Source organism: Gavialis gangeticus, unplaced genomic scaffold (genome assembly GCF_001723915.1).
Source record: "Gavialis gangeticus isolate Ggan-Ray unplaced genomic scaffold, GavGan_comp1, whole genome shotgun sequence".
Lineage (NCBI taxonomy): Eukaryota > Metazoa > Chordata > Crocodylia > Gavialidae > Gavialis > Gavialis gangeticus.
In genome coordinates this window covers 100,582,988-100,602,518 of record NW_017729033.1, presented here as the reverse complement: position 1 = coordinate 100,602,518, position 19,531 = coordinate 100,582,988, and the positions used below count along the sequence as shown (strand labels likewise).

The 19,531-nt window shown below is 42.4% G+C and overlaps 1 protein-coding gene and 1 long non-coding RNA gene across 4 annotated transcripts in view; one reads left to right on the top strand and one right to left on the bottom strand.

Annotated features, from left to right (window-relative positions):
* LOC109304019 overlaps positions 1 to 19,531 on the top strand; it is a 113,491-nt gene that overhangs the window by 39,218 nt on the left and 54,742 nt on the right. The window lies entirely within an intron of this gene.
* SPARCL1 (SPARC like 1) overlaps positions 1 to 19,531 on the bottom strand; it is a 45,254-nt gene that overhangs the window by 21,981 nt on the left and 3,742 nt on the right. For 2 of the 3 annotated variants that reach the window (XM_019526475.1, XM_019526477.1), the window contains exons 2-4: positions 5,750 to 5,812; positions 5,557 to 5,610; positions 2,363 to 2,542 (exon numbers count right to left, since the gene is read on the bottom strand). In XM_019526475.1, coding sequence (XP_019382020.1) covers positions 2,363 to 2,542; positions 5,557 to 5,610; positions 5,750 to 5,803 — 288 coding nt within the window. In that variant the 5' untranslated portion in view covers positions 5,804 to 5,812. Of the gene's footprint in view, positions 1 to 2,362; positions 2,543 to 5,556; positions 5,611 to 5,749; positions 5,813 to 9,799; positions 9,909 to 19,531 lie in introns of those variants that run through there. The other variant, XM_019526476.1, reaches the window with a different exon arrangement.

Below are 19,531 nucleotides of genomic sequence, written 5' to 3'. Positions count from 1 at the left end.
GTTGCAAACAAAGCCAACAAAACATTAGGTTGTATGAATGGGGTGGGGGTGGGATTTGATAACAGTCTTCAAATACCTGAAGGGTGATTTACACAGAGAATAGCAATGGGCTTTTCTTTGTGGTCACAGCAGACAGGACTAGGAGCAATGCCCTCATGCTGCAGAATGGGAACTTTTGGCAGCTGGAATTGAAAACATTGGCTTCAGTAAGTATTAGTTACCCCAGAAAATAAATATTGTGTTAGCAATGAGAGAAGACGAAAGTTGGGAAAACATCCACAACTTTTGATTTTTTTTCAACAAACATCAGATTCAGAGAGTCTACACATCTAGATACTCAGAATGTTGCTTAGCCAAGTATTTAATTAGTGGTAAGTATTATCACAATAATTTCCATTCTTATTTCAGGATCAGCCTATCTGTCTCCTATTGTGCTTCCTGGCTCAGTTAACAGGAATCCTATTTAATTGGATAGCAACAGCATCATGATGGGGGAAAAAAACAGCAGTGAGCATTACAGGGTACACTGGGGGCTTATCCTTTACCCAGTAAAGTCAGTGGTAAAACTGTTGATGTCATTGAAAAAGGTTCAAGCCCTAAAAGGAAAAGGGCTAAGTAAGTTTGGGAGCCAAAGTTTTGAACTCAGGGGTGGGCCTAATAGCCGAGTTAAAATCCTACTTATCTGAGGCTTCTGCCTTCCACTAAACTGAGACAGCATCGGAACTTGTTTAAGATGAAAACAAGTACAGTTTAAAAATCCCACCTATCTCCTATCACTTAACACTTAGGGAAAAGGAAGAAGCTGAGTGGTCATGAGGGGAGATTTAAGATGGCTGTTATTCCCAGTTATCGACTGTGTAATAGGAAAACCCCTTCTGTTATCTTTGTGCAGTCAGTGGCCACTGGAAAACTATGAGAAGCCAGGGAATGTTCAGGAATCTTGATGTTTTTCTGAACAGACCTGCAGGCTATTGATTTCTCTTGTCACTAATTAAAAGCAGAGGACTTGACCCTAATTCCATTTAGAACTTTCAGTGGGATTACTCATTTGGATGGTGCTTAAAATATTGGTAAAACTTTCCTGTCAATGTGGGTAAGTATCAGGACCACTTTGGAATGGACCCAGATATAACAAGATTAAAAATATTTAGTTGGTACTATGTTTGCCATCTGTGTATTACATTTGAAAGGTCATAGGATCATAGAAACGTAGCGCTGGAAGGGACCTCATGAGTTCAAAGCATCCCTGACTAAACCATCCCAGCCAAGTATCTGTGTAATTGGCTCTTGAAAGTTTCCGAAGATGGAAATTCCACAGTTTCATTAGGTAGCCTGTTCTAGTGCTTGACATAGTCAGAAAGTTCCTCCTAATTTGCAACCTAAATTTCCCCTACTGTATTTTGAGGCCATTGTTCCTAGTCCTGTCTCCTACACCCACAGAAGAAAACCTATCTTCATCCTCCCTGTAATCGCCTTTCAGGTATTTGAAGACTGTTATCAAATCCCACTTTGGTCTTCTCTTCTCCAGAGTAAAAACATGATTAAAAGGTCAAGTGATATCAAAACAATGTATACCCATTTCCTTCTTATTTAGTGTTTCCTCTGAAACAACAGAGTCTGCACTAAATATTCTCATTGACATTTACAATCCTAGTTTTTTGAATTGGTGGAAAGCAAGTGCATTTTCACTCAAATATAATACTATTTTGAGTCAAACACTACAAACTGAAAATTAAATCTCAATATATATTTGCACATTTTCATTGAAAAGGGTTGCAAAAGTGAAAAGCAAAATTTGTATATTGAAAATATCTCAAGATTGAACTGCTACAATTTTTAATGATGTCATTAACTGTTTTTGCACATTAGTAATTACAACATTTATATTTTTGACTTTGCATTTTTTAAAGAAGCATTATGGGAAGCTTTTTATTATATCGATTCATATTTTCCTAGAGTTTGAGTTTCCTCGTGCATATCATAGCCCCTTAGGTTTTACTCATTACATTTTCATTGAGCCAAACATGTTTGGCTAAAGAATATCTTTCAGAAAGACATCCCATCTTGAGATGAAGACATCAAGAAATGGAGAATCTTCCACATATTCTAAAAGTGTGTTCTGATCACTAAGCACCTATACTATTAAAAATTTGTGGCTTATTTCTAATGAGCCTGACTTAAGTGTCCAAACATTAGTTCTTGTCCTGCCATTTTCACGAAATTAAAAAACCTTTTAGTACCCAATATTTACTCTCCATAAAGGCAGTACATTTGTGATCTGGTTAACTTTCAATCTTCTTTTGAAAACTTAAACTGTTTGACAACTTAACATGTCAACATATAACCACTTTAAACAATTTACCTGTAATGGGCTACTGTTAGATAAGTGGCTTACTATAAATGTTTCATGTTTGTTTGCAACTGGTGGATCATCCATCATTGATACTGCAACATTTTGTCTTGCTGCAGATGTCTTCTCCATGTGTTGTTTCTGGGAGATGGCTGTTGGCTGCGAATTATCTGGTATCATTCTGAAATCTGTCTGAAAAAATAATTTGTTGTATTTTAAAATGTTCTGATGGATACTTTAACTTTGGAATAACAGGGCTTTTTAAAAAAAGCCTCTGATAGCATCTAGAATAAGGCAGATCTCAATATACAATGCCATGTAACTTACCTTAAGAGCTGGTAGGCACAGTATATAATTTTTCATGCCAAGAGGTAGTGAAAAGAGACTTGATTTTTTACTTTCTTCTATAAAGCGCTGGCTGGGTTTTGTTTGTACACAGCTTCACCAGTTATCTATGATCCAGACTGTGTTTTATTTTAACCACCAAAGTTCAAGATGGGGGCATAGGGGGAGGAGTAGAAATGAACAGTTTGACTTGGGTCCATCACTACACATCAAAGCATGGAGCATGTCCTCAGTTGGTTTGAACTGGCATAGGTCCATTCAAGTCAACCATCCAGCTCAAGAGCTGTGTTTTACCTTTCTTCAGATTAGACATTGTTCAATAAAAGCTCTTCGACCAAAATTACAGCAACTGTTACAATGTGTTTGAGAATCTGAACTATGGAGTTGCTTATGGTGAACCATCAACACTGGGACAAAATCTCCCCTGTCTTGCTAATGGAATATGGATCAAGTGGCTGGTAGCTGACCACCAGGGACCTGGGTTTTCCATTCAGCATGGGAAAATGTGGAAAAATGCAGATTTCCCTGCTTTTAAGGAAAAAAAATGCAGGAAACAGCAGGTTTCCCCTTGCAGGCTGGCAGAGTTCCAGCTTGCAAGGGGCTGCTTGGGGCTGGCAGGAGTGGGAGGAGGGCAATAAGGCAGGGGTGTCACATACATCTGTGTGTGCACACATGCATGTGGCAGCCAGGCACCATAGAGAGCAGCTCCTGCAGCTCCCCTCCAGGTAAGTCTATGGGGTGCTAAGGGCAGATTGAGGCCCCCAAGGTGAGGGAGGGAGGGAGGGAGAGAGGGAGGAAGTGGGGCAGGAGTGGCACTACCCAGCTAGGGTGGTGCATGGGACCTGGGTCTGGGGCAGGAATGAGTGGCTGCGGGGCCTGGTTGGAAAGCAAGATGGAGCTGTGGGTGGCTTGTCCAGGGGCTGATGGGGAGTCGGGGGCTGGATCCCTGCTCCTGTGCTCTGGATCTTCTGCTTCTGGGTGGGGAGCATAGGGGGGGCATGTACCTTCAGATTTGTGTGCAGGGTGGGGGCAGGTGCAGGCTGGCTGCTGTGGGCTCAGGGCTCCCTGCCCTGCTGCTTTTTCCCCAAGGCCTCCACAGCAGAGCGAGTGGGACCTGACATGGGAGGGCGGAGCCAGGTGGGGCAGGTCAGTGCCACCACTGGGAGCCCCACACTGGCCACACTGTCATGGTAAGGTGCCCCCTCTGCACTGCCACCTTCACTGCTGCCAGGTGGGCAGGGGGCACCTTGCTATGGTAGCATGACTGGTGTGGGGCTCTCAGTGGTGGCACTGAGCCTCCCCACCCTCCTGCACTGAGTCCTACTCACTGGGCTGTGGAGGCCCCTGTGGGGAGAGCAGCAGGGCAGGGAACCCTGAGCCTGCAGTGGGAAGCCTGCATATGCCCTCTCCCGTGGGCTCTGCTCTGGCCGTGCTGTTTGCTGGGGGAGAGGAGGAGCCTGTCTCCATGCTCCACTTCAGCTGTAGCAGCCACAACCTCCCTCAGATGGCAGCCAGGACTTGGGCACTACTGGGGGGGGCAGGGGCTGCAGACCCTGGCCCTGTTCCCTAGTCCCATAGCCCTGGCAGCTGGGCCTTGCCTCTGGCAGGGCTGGGAGGGACAGGGGGCTATGGATTATGAGTCAGGGGCACCAGCAGGGCTGGGAGGGTGGGCTGTGGGTGGGGAGTGATGGGCACTAGTTGGGCTGGGTGGATGAGCGGCTGTGGGTTAGAAGTGATGGGCACCAGCAGGGCCAGGGGGATGTGGGTTGGGAATGAGGAGCCCAGGCAGGGCCAGGGGATGGGCGGCTGTGAATTGGGAGTGACGGGCACCAGCAGGGCCAGAAGCCTGTGGGTCAGGAGTGAGGGGCACTGGCATGGGCAGGGACAGGGAACCAGCATATCAGGACTGCTCAGTGCCATAAAGCAGGGCAGGGTGGGAGGGGGGACAGTGGCAGTCACAGATGGACCTACATCCTGGTGAATGAAGGGGCAGGGGTAATTCTGATGTTCTATGATAAAAAAACCCAAAATCAAATGCCAAAATATATAGGTATTTATAATTTATATTATTATAATGATTGAGGCACTGGTAGGCTTCCAAATTGCTTTTAAATTGTAAAAATATCAATAAAACATTGTGTTCAACTGATACCTATATATATATAGTGGTGTTTCATTTTAATCATGGAAAAAAGTGGATTTTGGGGTTTTTAATCAGAGAATTTGGGATTCTTATCAGAGAATTTGTGAGTTTTAAACAGAGGAAACAACTAGGATCTCTGCTGATCACTGGTTTGATCAGTTATTTCCTAGAATAATTATACAGCCAATTATACTAGCCAATTGCCCATCAGGAATGATGGGTTGGGGACAGAGCGCCACCACCCACCACCCCATGCTGCCGCCATCTCCCAAGAGCGGTGGGGGAGAAGAACCTTACCCTGCCATCCCCTCCGTCCCCCTCGGCCAGCATCCCGTGCTGCCGCCACCACCACCTCCTGTCTGGAATGCTCTTGAATCACTCTGATTGGTTGTTTCAGACAACCAATCAGTGTGTGAATAAAGCATTACAGACAGACAGACTAAGGCTTTTATAATATTAGAATTATGCTTAAATATACAAATGAATTCTGAGAATTTCTCCAGAGGAATTGGAGATCTTATGATCTTTCTGCTTCATACTTGTGGTCTTTTTTCATCACTGGCTCAATGACATGTTCATTGCATGGAGTTTCACAATAATTCACATAAGAATCAAATCTATTTTCTTACTTACATGAACTTGCAGACAAATACAGGAGTGTCATATGTTAGAGCTCAGTATTGTATATTATGGTATGGTGATTAAATAATGAAAATACCTTTTCTGTATTTTTCTGTCCACGGATTCCAAGTTTGTACATTAAGGGATAGGTCTAGAAAATAGAAAATGGGATTAAAATGTGCATATAACAAAATCTTAAACAAGTCATGGGGATACTGCAGAAACTAGTGACCTCAAATGCATATTTGAACATTGAAATGCATACTAGGACTAGAATGATGAGGACTTACCGGGATAGCAAAAGATGATCCCACAAGGCAAATGAAGAAAGCCACAGTCTTCATCTTTTAGAGCTAAAAAATAGGATGATAATAAACTCATAGTGGGATTTGGAAGTTAACCTTTCAGAAACTATAGCCCTCAGAAAGTCTGAAAGTATTTCAAGGATTGGGTACAGTGACTGGAAGATGCTTGTCTGATAAAGAGAGGTGAGACTATGAGACTTGAGGACATACCAACGGGCACAGATCTTCCCCAGACAGTCCAGTCTTGTGCGATTTTAATGGTTATAACTGCTTTATCCCAGCAGTTACTTTGTCATCCTCCTCCACCCCACACACCCACACTCACCTGTTTTAAATACAACATATTGTCTGAGTCCTGCATGCCCTGTGCCTCCTGCAAAGTTTCATTCACTGTGGTGTTCATCCTGTACTTCTGCGTTCCCAGATTTATTAAAGTAACACCTACATTCAGTTCCTGGGCCCTGCCCCATCTGAGACATTGACTAGGGCAGGTCGTGGCTGTAACAGATTCTAGTTAATTTTTGTAGCTGGAAAATTTCAGTGCCTCAAATTTCCAGATACTCTCTCCTGTCAGTTAGGCTTTAGAATTATTTTACATGTAAATAACTGTGTTTAAACATCAAAGACCATAAAGAAGATTTCCAGGCAAATTAGGTCACACACCAAGGAAACAAGGGCTTACATTGACCGTTGTATTTGTTTTGGTATTATAACTTGCAAAAAGCATTGTAGCTACCATGCACTCAAAATAGTGGTAGAGATACATGTTGGGGGCTTCTTGTTTTTAATTCCTGTTTTTAATTAACTGTTTAATTAATTAACAGTTTTTAATTAACTGTTTTTAATTCCTTAATGTCAACATTTTTTTTATTTTAGTCAACAGGGAACAAATCCACTAATTGATGAAAACCTCCCTTCTCTCAGGGAACAATTAGTCTCTAACTATAGTGCAGCATAACAAAGAGCCTCACTTGTTTCTCTAGCTTCTAGGGTTCATTAGCTTAGATTTGCTCAGTACAGACAAAGGGCCTTGTTACATTGTCATTTTAGGCAGCTTCTGAAGCTCTTAAAGGAGTTAAAGTAAGGCCAATCCAGGGGTTAAGTGGCTTAAAGCGCTCATGCGACTCAGAGTTACACTACTCCAGTGCAGGATCATCTCTGATCCACATATAAATGCTCCTGTTCCATTAAGGTGTGGCCACTCTCTGCAGCTGTACCGCTCAAAATGAAGTCCTCTGGTATCCCAGGATACTGAAGGACTGGATGCAGCAGCCTCTCTTCCATGTGGTGTTTCTGCACACAGCTGAAAATGGTGACTGCTTGAGGCAGGTCAGGGCCAGTGGAGAGTGATGGGGCCTAAGGCATGGAAAGCTGGAGCTGGTGTGCCAGGATGTTGCTGTGGGGTGGGCAGAGCACAGCCCAGCACAAGAGACCGAGGAAGACTGCATGAGACAGCAGCAACGATGCACAGAGCACTGCATGGGGGGATCTTTGGCACTGCTGCCCTGCCTGGTGAGGTGCTGACAGCTCCATCACTGACCACCCTGCTGGTTTCCTCTCACAGCATCATGCCATGGCTGGTGGGAGGATTTAGCAGCCCTGGTGGGGGGAGGGAAGGAAGGGGGAGGCACTGCCTCATTGTGGCAAGCCACCAGTATGCTGGGAGGCAGGTGACATTTCTGGGGGGAAACCAGTGGGGTGACATGGTGCAATGCTCCCAGGCCAGGCAGTGATGGAGCTGTTAGTGCCTTGTCAGGCCGGGCAGCAGAGCCAGTGCCATGCCATAGCTGGTGGGAGCAGAGGTGCGGGCGAGGGAGGAGGAGGCGGAGGCACAGCCTTGAGGCAAGCTACCAGCATGCTGCCTGCACCTGTACTAGGTCTGGGGGAGGCAGGTGACATTTGACAATTACATGCCCCCCCACTCCCCCGCCGAACCTCTCTCTCACACCTATGCCCATAGAACAGGGATAGAAGCTGGTCCTGTTCACCAGGCCTCTAGTGGCAAGTAACAGCTGTGCAGGTGGGAGACAGTCCAAAAAGGTTTTTAGCCTTAAGGTGTGACTACTCCAAACTCCAACCTAGCACTAAACTGATCAGCATTTGTGTGGCTCACAGTATAAGGTGTAACAAGGCCCAAATAAAATAAAATAGAAAGCATTAGTGATCAGGTGTGAGAGTCACATAGCTATCTAAGAGCAATTACTTAACATCAGGACAAGGTCGAATTTGTTACTTTGCAGGAACACAAGAACAGAATCTAATTTACATATGTATTTTCATACATTTTTTAAAATTACAGTTTACTCCATGTCAGTGATACTCCCATGTTTATACACTTGCCTGAAGTTAATGTAAGTAATGCTCATTAAGTACAGAATAACCCATCTCAACTGCTGACAGTGCAGTGGTATTGTAGTATTGACTAACTCTAGGCATTTCTAAGGCAGAAGCAGTTCCACTATTAGACGCCTTGAAAATGTCTCTGCCACTAGCTCTTTTTGGGCACTGACTTTAGCAGCTTACATGAATCGAGGAGGTAGCAACTAGAAGAATGGAGCTATTTGAGAAGTTTTGGTGTTGCTCAGTCTGAATAAAGGTGACAGAAAGGAGATTTCTGTATCTCACTTTACCTGTTGGTAATATGAGTTTTTTAGGTGACTTAAGGCTTTAATATCTCAGGCCTTCCTCGAACCTTTGATGGAACATAAGTATTTTCAGGCTGGATCTGACCTAATTTCCATCTAGGTTAATGTCTCATTGTAAGGAGGAATAAAAGTCAGCTGCGGATAGTTAGTAGGGCTGTGCGAAGCTTCGGTCTCTGATTTGATTCAACAGAGATTCTGCCCATTTCAGTGGCTGAATCTTTGAATCTGAATAGAATCAGAGGACCCTTTAATCTCTCTGAATCAATTCAGAGAGATTTGGAAAGATTCGGAGATTCAGACATAGAGATAGCTTTAAATATTTTTTCTACATACTTCTAGGTAGCAGGCAGCTCGTGAGTGCTATGATGTTGGGGTGCATGGAGTGCATGAAGCAAGGGGGGCTCTCCAGTGTGCTTGGCAGCAGACCCAGAAGTGGACCAGAAGCACTTCTGGTCCCCTTCCAGGTCTGCAGGGGAGCGCACCACACCCCCTGGGTCTGAAGGGGACACCCGGGGTCCTCCTGAGGCCGATCGCTGAGCCTGGAGGTGTGGGGGAGTGGGGGAGACCCGCATGCTCCCCGGCAGTCCCAGAAGTGGACCAGAAGTACTTCCAGTTCACTTCCCGGTTCACCACCAAGAACATGGAGGCCCCCCCCCCGCACTTCTGTGGGATGTTCCATGCGCCCCAGCATTGCAGCGTTTCCAAGCTGCGCCTGCTACCTCAAGGTATGTAGAAAAAACTTTTAAAGATGTGTCTGTGTCTGAATTGCTGCTTCTCCAAATCAGCACTGAATCTTCAGATTCAGATTTGGCTGAATTAAATCAGGGATAATGATCCGAATCAACAAATTGAATTGCTGTCCCTGATTCGGGCCACATCCAAATCTGAATCAAATAGGGCCCACTTCACACACCCCTAATAGTTAACAGTTATTAGTCTGACTAGCTGGGAGGCTGGGATACAGCTGCAACTGTTGACTGGAAAGTGAGGGTGAAGCTACAAGGTGGGTTAAACTCTCCAGAAGTACAGTACAAGGGAGAACAGGAGGCTGTGGTGCTGAAGGAGAAATACAGTGCTTGGGGTGTCCCTCTCAAAATCTGAAGGAAGGCAGCTGATTTTGGTTTGGTTTTTTGTTTACTGTGGAGAGAGGTTGCTGGAAATCCTGAATTAGAGTGAACTGGCTTAGAGATGGAAACTAGGGGAGTGACCTGCTTATACCCAATTTTAATACTTACCAGCCTCAGATGCTTTCTAGGAAGTTGTGACAACTCAGCATTAGGTGAAGTCTCATCTCTACTTAGTTTAACCCTCAAAACATGAAATATAATATGCCTTTCAAAATGAAGACACTAGAAAATGCAAGTATTATTACTTTCCTTTATGAATTTACCAAAACTAAAAATTTCCAGTTGATGCATAGGTCCTCCTCTTCCTTCACAGAGAAAGGATGGCCTGGGCTGTATTTTGAACTTCCATGCTTTACAGTATTGTTTCATTGCATTTCATGCCTGCAACGTGAAACCCATTGTGCAATAAAATATAGGTGTATATTTTCTGGTGATGCACAGAAGTCATTTGACAAGTCCAAAACCACGATAACAATGATTTAAAATGCTGATGGCACTAACACAGATTCCTAATGGCAAAAGGATCGAAGCATTTGGGCATAGGGGTTACAGCATAATAACCACATGCTGTACTGTCGCAACAGCTGCCTCGATCAGGAAGATAAGTCTTTGTATAATGATCTCATTCAAAACCTACTGGGGGCAATGGGAGTGTTTCCATTGACACAACTGAAATCTATATTAGGTCCTAGTCACTCAGTTGTGCAATACTTTTTGCCATGATCCAGAAAAGCACTTAATCATATGCTGAACTTTACTGTACACAAATGGTTCATCCAAAGGGTTTAAAACTAAGAATATGCTTTAAGTGTTATGGTGGATTAGGGCCAAAGTGCTTGTACCTTGGAGGATTAAGACTAAAGGGAGGGGAAAAAGGAGGTCTTGTTGCAATCATCAGATGCACTTTGTATGAACATTATGTTTTGGTCATGGCTCACATGAATAAATGAACATCATTCTTCCTGATTCTGATCTAGGAAATAAGTTATAAAGCTAAAGGAGCTGTTTTTGTTATTCAAAAAGAATAATTGTGGATTAAATCACTTTAAGATGCCCAATTTATCCTGTATGTGAAGTAAGCCTCCATGGTAAACAGAAGAAGACAGCAGCCCACTCAGCACATGGATGTAGGCTGGCAGTTGCCCCACAGATACTGTTCTTTGTAACTTTACATTTGGAAGTAGTTCTTATTTAGTGCCTGATTCAAAGCCCTTTGAAATAGATGGGAGCCTTAACTTTTTTATTTCAGTGGGCACTGGATGGAATCTTTCTATGTGGAGAGTTGCAATTAAGTTTTCAAAATAACTGGGACTGAGGCCCAAATCTAATAGAAAGTCAGGGGTGTAGGTTGTAGCCATGTTGGTCTAAGGACATAGTCAGACAAGGTTCTTTGGGTAAATCCAGTATCTTTTATTAGACCAACTCAGATAGTTGGAAAAAATTTTCTTGGCACGCTTTCAGGCACAAACACCCTTTGTCAGGCGGAGGAAGAGTCTGCAGATGGTCTGTGCTCTTCCTGGATGGAGTGGTAAAGCATCTAGAGGCCAGTATACATGCAAGAAAGCCAGTCAGTTAAAATGTAAATTGAGATGAAACCAAAGCTTGCTAAGAAGAATTTTCTCAACTATCTGAGTTGGTCTAATGAAAAATATTGGATTTACCCAAAGAAACTTGTCTGCCATAGAAAGTCAAGGGATGTATTTGGTAGCCGTGTTGGTCTAAGACAAAAATAAATACAAAACTATAGAACTCTTGGTTCAGAGATGGTACCTTTTATTAGACCACTAAGAAATAAAAAAAAAAAAGTATCTTTTTCTGCAAGCTTTTGGGTACACACATCCTTCCACAGGCTCAGGGAAAATTAAAGATGGTAAAATGTCCCCATAGGTAGAAAATAAACTTCATTTTTTGCACAGAGGAAACTGAAGGTGGAAGTCTGAATTCTTACATCTGATTTATATTTGTGGGAAGAATAAACATTGATATGACCGTTTTTCAAAGGTCAAATCTGGTGTGGTAGAGTGGAATGCATAAGCCAACTGAACGTTAATGGTGTAGTGGATGTGAAGTACTTAGACGTTAATTCAGCAGGGCACTCAAAACACATGCCTGATTTAAGCATGTGAGCCAATGGGATGATTCATATGCTAGTACTTAAATAAATTAGAGTCTGAGTCTCTTCTGATTGTAGTATGACAGCTGGTGTTCACTGAATCTGCAAGCTTGTTGTGCAGTGCTTATCCTCAGGGTTATTCTACAAAAATCCATTCTGTGCATAAATATCTCCCACAAATGGAGGATCCCTGTCTGTCTGCTACTGACTATATTAACCTTGGTAGCTGTTGTATTTCCCACAGGATGGGAAACTTATCCAGTGGACCTGTGTAGCTGCAGTCTTGGCATGTTCTGGCTTAAAAAAACTGTCATGTGGGAGTCCAGTGCAACAGAAACATGATTCCTGGTGTACATGGACACAGAGAGAGGAAAAGAATTTGGATTACAGACAATGTATGGCATCTGAGATGATCATGATAGAAAAGAAAAAAATCTGGCTGATTTTTAAAATAACGAAGAGCTGGGAGAGCTGTCCTCGTGGCAAAATCCAATATGGTTTTGTTTACACAAAGATTAAAGTAATATTCAGTGACACCCTGTTGCAGGGATAGGCAACATTTTCCAGCTGTGGGCCAGAATGACCCTCCCCCCCACCCAAGATGGAAGGGGGTGCTAGGACCCTGCCATCACCATCACTCCTATCCCTGGAGGCACAAGGAAAGTGCCCACAGCTGGCACTTCTCCCTGTGGCAGGAAGAAGAGACTGTCCACAGAAGGTGTCTGCTGCTACAGAATGCCATTGAAGTCCTGGATACAAGGTTCTGTGAGCTGTAGGTTGCCAATCTCTGCCATACTGCTCAAGGGGTTCCTCAGAAACCATCACAATTATAGAGAAAGGTACTACTTGACATAACATTCGGGACTTACATTATAAGTCCAGAATAATACATGGGCCTTCATTAAGCACTGCACTATGGGTCCAGTTCAGCAAAATAAGCAGACATGTATTGAAGTAATGAATTAAGTACCATGAATTCTTACCACAAATTAAATAAGTATTTATATGTCTTCTAATCCTTCTTGTTTTATCACTTCAGTTCTGCTAAGCTTCTTATTCTTACTACCTAAAATTATTTTTTTAAAGCCCTCAAAGTTTTTTAAAGAATATGATAATCAGATAGTCTTGCACAGAATTTGTTTTTCCTCTAAGAGAGTAGTTATTTGAATTCCTTTGCACTTAGCAGTATACATAATGAATGACTAGCACAATGGTAGAAAAATGGGCAAGGACAACACTGCAGGCTTTATCTCCCACAGCAAGTTTTAATATAGGAAATACTTCACTGAAGCAGCATGGAATTTTCTCTATATACTCTTTCATTGCTATGACTACAGTGAGCCTCAGCTATGCACAGAGGAGTAAACAGCTGACATTTTTGGACCAGCAAAACGAGGAATTTAACAATACCTCTGCTTGAGGCATAGAGAAAAGAACACTCACAAAAAATCCTCCTTTCCCTTGCTTTGATAAAGGAATACATTTTGAGTTTCCCTACTTAAATCTTAAGTAGGCAAATGAAAGCCCTTACTTATTACATAGCAGTGAGCTTACTAAGGTGTTAACCCTTAGGCAGCCAAGGAAAGATTGCTGTAAGGCAGAACAAGTTTAATATATGCTGAGGGACATTTTGGGTTGCCTTTGTTGTGGTGGGTCTTTCAAGTGATGTAGCACTGAATCTGTCCTTATACAGCCTGTGTGACTGAAGTCCTATCTATTCTATCCTTATGGCCTGCCTGATGAACTGTCTGTCTGATTTTACATAGTGGTGCAGTGGAAGGGTCCCAGATGCTCCAGAGGTATCTGGAGCTGATGGAATCCCTGGCAAAATCTTCAAGTGGGGGGCGTGGAGGAGCTCACATCACAGCTTTATGTCCTCATCTTAAGGATTTGGAATGATGATGAAATCCCAGATGAACTCAGGGGTGCCTTTTTTGTGACTGTCTTCAAGAAAGGAGACAAGTCTGACTGTGGAAATTACAGAGAGTTCACCTTGCTGTCCACCACAGGAAAGTTCATTGCAGGAACCCTCCTGAACCATCTCCTTCCATTTGCTGAAGAGCTCCTCCTAGAATCTCAGTGTGGGTTTAGGGCATCAAGAAGCACAACTGATGAAATCTTTACAGCATGCCAGCTGCAGGAAAAATGCCAAGAGCAACATAAATCTCTCTACATAGCTTCCTTTGCCCTCACAAAAGACTCCAACTCCATCAACCAAGAAGTGTTGTGGAAGACCCTTCTGAAGTACAGATGCCCACCAAAATTTGTTACTATTCTTCGCCTGCTCCAAGACGGCATGCAAGCGGTGATTCTCAGTAATGGATCTAGGACAGATAGATCCCTTTGAGGTTAAGACAGGAGTTAGGCTGCATCATTGCTCCAACACTCTTCTCCATATTCCTTACCACAATGCTATGTCTGACCACCAACAAGCTTCCAGTTGGAGTGGAGCTAAACTACCGAATGGATGGTAAGCTGTTTAATTTCAGCTGACTCCAAGGCAAAACCAAAACCACCCTAACCCCCATTATCAAGCTCCAGTATGTTGATGATGCTGCAGTCTTTGTTCCCTCAGCAGCAGACCTTCAGGCAATCATTGATATCTTTACCAAGGCATACAAGAAAATGGGGTTGACGCTTAACATTCAGAAGACTAAAGTCCTCCACCAACTAGCTGTTAATGAACAGTCCCCAGTTCTGGTAATTCAGATTCACAGTGAGGCTTTGGAGAATGTTGAGTATTTCCCTACCTTGGAAGGCATCTCTTGCAGAAGGCTGACTTTGATGAAGAAATCCAACATCACCTCAAATGTGTAAATGGAGCCTTTGGACGCCTGAGGAAATGGGTGTTCAAAGACCATGACATCAGATCCAAAACCAAGCTCATGGTTAATTAAGCCATTGTGATCCCCATCATGCTCTTTGGAGCTGAGATGTGAACAATATGCAAGAGACACCTCAAGTCATTGGAGAAGTACCATTAATGCTGCCTGTGGAAGATCCTTCGAATCTAGTAGGAAGACAAATGCACCAATGTTAGCATCCTCTTGCAAACAAACATCACAAGTATTGAGAGGATGACCATCTAACATCAACTCAGTGTGCCAGCCACATCATCCAGATGTCTGACTCCAGACTCCTGAAGCAAGTTCTATTCTTCCAGCTCAGTCAAGGTGTACGCTTAAGAGGAGGGCAGAGAAAGTGCTTCAAGATTGTCCTCAAGGCCAACTTGAAAAAATGCAACATCAACATCACTTTGTGGGGTACTATCACCCAAGAGTATCCCAAATGAAGAAAGAGTCTGCTGCAAGGATCTCAATACTTTGAAATCTTGCAATGATGATAGGAGTCAGAAAAGTAGGAGTAGCAGAAACTGCGTGTCGCAGACCAAATCAAGAATCCAGAGCCACCATCCCCCACACAAACACATGCCCAAGTTGCAACAGAGTTTGTTGATCCTGGATCGGTCTTGTCAGCCATCTTCAGACCCACAGATAAGACAATCCTGAAATACAATCATCTTTGACTGCAAGGCATTCCTGAAAAAAGAATGAAGTGTCCCAGATCCCCTGCTGATCACTGTGGCTTAAAGAATAGTGGGATTTCTCTCCCTGGGAGTCAGATAAGTACTAGAGACCGGCCCAAAAGAAAACCTGGGACCCATATACACACAACTTGCTACACCTCAAACTGCATGGAAGTTTGCCTCTGGGTTTGCATTTGTTCCCATCCTTAAAATGAGCTGCTCCAAAATTGCTGATTAAGACCCCTCTGCACTATGGGGATTAAAATCTAAATTCTGTAGATTTATCTCTGTAGCTGAAGAACATATATGAAATTTGAAAATATATGAACAGCACATCCATGAAATGTAACTTCCCCTTTTGCCATGATACCTGCAAACATCTGGCAATGGCAGTGCAGCTGGTGCGTTGTGACCAGTGTTTAATGTCAGTGTTGTTATTTCAGTGTTGTTTCCTTATATTCCTCAGTTTCTTGGCAGTAGGGACAGTGTTTTGATAACATGGACAATACTGAGCAAAATGAGGCTCAGATCCTGACTAGGACCTTTAGTTGCTACAATAGTGCAAGTATTAATAACAGCATAACAGGAGACAAAATTAATTATGTTTGCATGAGACCATACACATCATACCAGCATATATATGAGCCCTGACTTGTAATATAATCTACAGGGATATTATTGTTTAAATTGTCGCTTGACCATATCTCTTCTTTTCTTTTTCATTACATTATTCAATCTCATGTAACATACGTGGAAATTAATATCCAAGTTGATCAGGTTTAGGTTTGAGTAACATTCTGACCTAAATTAAAGCTAAATCTGAACTGGCAGAACTGCAGTTATTATCAAACCACTTCATTTCTCATGACGTTTCCAGCCTCAGATATTTCCTGGGGCAGAGCAACCAAAGAAATTTCATTTTCCCAGAAGAAAAAATTAGGCATGGTTTAGGCCTAGTAAACATGGCAGGCCTGTGTTATTTGTGTCCTCCTAAATCAAACAAAGACAAAACATAGCCAAGTTCCTGGGTCCTGCTGGAAGACCATAATGCTGATCTCTCATCTAGGGCAAAAAAAAGAATCCAGCTAGGGGCTGTGGGATTCTGCTATTATTCAATGGGCATATATACATGAGATGCTAAATGCAAAGTAGGCTAATTCTACTGCACATTGGCGCATCCTGGCAAAAGCTGTGCCATTGTACTAATGCACGGTAGAATTAGTCTACGGTGCATTAGCATCACTTAAAAGGTGTGCCCTGGCACTACTAGTCAGTAGTGCCAGTTACTGTGCATTGAGTAAACTTATTGTGCAGTAATTATGGTGCATATATGCCCAGTGTGGTTTAATGCATCAAGGGGAATATAATTTGAATCCAGTTTCATTTTACCTGCACCCCACTGACAGACACTAATAGCAAACCTTTTCATTTAGCAAACATATTGTGTACCCTGCTGCATTGGCTGGAGGATGGGGAATTTCAGAAAACCTGGAAACCACATACAGGTATGTGTGAATGCTGATAAAGGGCATGCCATTCATAAGGGCTCTGCTCGCCTACCATAAAGAAACACACTACACTGCTATCTTTGTGGAGATTTCAGATATTGACTTTAATATCCTTCATGTGTTCAACGGAAAGAATTCAAGTGGCCCACAAAATCAGAGTAATTAGAGATGGGAAGATCTAACAAATCCGGTGTATTCCCTTTGGGGTTTTTACAGGACTGGTCCTGTAATATGCACCCTAATGTTTGTCTAAGCCATTGTTTAAAAAAGATATGTTATAATTGGGAGCCATCAAGTCTGTGACCTCTGCTTACAGCCAGGCATAGTACAACACAGATAAAAGCTCTCAAGTCTCCTGCTGATGGGCCCTGAGTCCTAATTTGGAGAGACCATCCCTAGGAATGTACGGCCATTCAGTTGGTAGTATTTTTGCTAAGGCTGTGACATGGTGGCCCATTAATATTCAAATTGGAATACTTGTGTGAGCGAGGATTCCCCAATGAGGATACAGGTAGCGCGGCTTCAGCCTAAGGGATAATAGAATTTACTAATCTGGCCAAATGTACCTGAACATTCACTCAAAATACATTCACAAACTGACTATAACAGACTCCTACAACTCGTGGTCATGCCTCTTAGCTACACTGCACTACATGTAATTTTGATCCAGCTCACATGCTACCAAGCAGGCATTTCTTCACCCTTTATTACTTTTCACAGCAGAAATACTGAACCTTTAATAAAAATTATAGAAGGCTGTCCACGAGAATAAGTAAGAGAGTTAACCTACTTTCCCTTTTTCTTCTACTTTTTATTCCTCCTACAGAGTCTCTCTTAACACATAACAGCCAACTCCACACAGTTGGGACTGCACAAATTGAAAACTGTGCTCTTGTCTTTTCACTAGCCAGAAGTGATTAATTTACAGCGGGTACAGAGGAAGCTGGCAAAGCCCACATGATCAACACAAGAAAAAAGACTGACCTAGTTTAAGTTTGGGAATTCAAATAAAATGTTACACTGGGTCCCATCATTAGTCCTAATTCTGGAAAGAGAAATAGCCTCTTCTGCTGCTATGTTCACTGAGGCAAATGTAGTCTTAGAGACAATGTACGGCATTTGAATTGATCATGATAGAAAACAAAAACATCTAGTTGATTTTTTAAATAACGAAGCGCTGTCCTTGTGGCAAAATCCAATGTGGTTTTATTTACACTAAGATTAAGGTAGTATTCAGTGACACCCTACTGCAGGCGGGTAGACACTGTTTCCTTCTCAGAGTGAGAAGGGAGACAGGAGTCCTAAGAGCTAGTCTTGAGTGAGATATTTCACAGCTAGACAAAGAGAATTCTCTCTATCCCAAAAATGTCTTTAAAAACTTTCAAATATCTATTTTGACGGAAACGGACCTTTTTGTCAGAGGTATAAAACATGAGGTTTTGGCAGTGTTCAGCTTGTTAGCAAGGAATGTGGAGGCCAGACACGTTCATCGAAAACAATGGAGTATCTTTCTGGATCTGGGCCTCAGTTCCAAAAGTTGTGAACATGGCATAAATGCTTTGGATGAATGGAGAGAGACTGGAGATCTGTGGGATAAACGAAAGAATTGTCCAGTGAATCAGAGAATGGACTCAAAAAACAAAGCACTTGTGCTCAGCTCGTATCAGTTATCAGAGCCAATTCCACTCATGCTGCCAGATATAAAACTGCAAGATGCACATAACCACAGGATGAAGTGACTGAATCAAAAAACTGAAAAAAAAGTATTAGTGAAGGTCAACCCTACATTTCATGAAATAAATTGCTCAAAAATATCTTTTATCCACAAAAAATGTTTCAATTGATTTCAAATAAAGCATTCTGTATACAAATATTTTTCATTGAGTTTCAATTTTCAAGAATTTAGCTTCCTTTAAATCCATTTTTTTTAATTTTAAAGGCAATTTCAAAACAAAAATGCCCTTTGGAAACACAAATTCCAAAACATTTAATTTAGAAATGTAAAAACAAGACATTTTATTTTTAAAATTGTCTTCCCCACTTTTAAAGCTGAAAATATTTGCTGAGCTTGACCTGAATTTGTAAATAGTTCCCCCACCACTTACAGACTTCATTTTTTGGCATATTTAATATTAGCTAAACACTGTTGCACACTTCTCCTTGCATCTTTATCAAAAGTTACCAATGAGCCAGTGTCAATTCCAAATCTCTCTTCACAATTACACGCTTGTAGTCTGGCTGCATTGCCTCTCCATTTCCTGTTCCCACACCTGCCTTTTCTAGCCGTTCTGATCAGACTGAATTTCTAATCTGACAAGGGAGATGGTTTTGGGGCAGGTGTTGGTAAGGAAGGGCACACATTGGTGGGCAGATGGGAAGCTGCATAGCTGTGCAGGGACACAAGGTTTTCTTGAATACTGGTGAACCCAGCTCTTCAAAGTCAGAGGATCATACATAGAAAATAATGAGGGATTTTGAGGGCTGTGACAGTAGAGTGACCCCCACAAAGCATAATAGTTCAGCACTCATCAGTAAGAAAACATAGTAATTGATTTGTGTCAACAAAAACCATTAGTTTTCAGAACATTTCCATTTACCATTGAGACAAACTATAATAATCCATGAATATTCTAACGCCACGTGTATAATTGTAGTGTAAAAAGGAAGAAAGGCAAGACAAATTAAGACATTTGTAAAACAGGTTACTTTACCAGAGCAGTGGTAGAGGCTTGTATAGAGTTATCTGATAATTTCATATTTTCATAGTTAGTAGGGTTGGAAGGGACCTGAGCAGATCATCAAGTCCGACCCCTGCCACGGCAGGAAAGAGTACTGTGGTCAAACGACC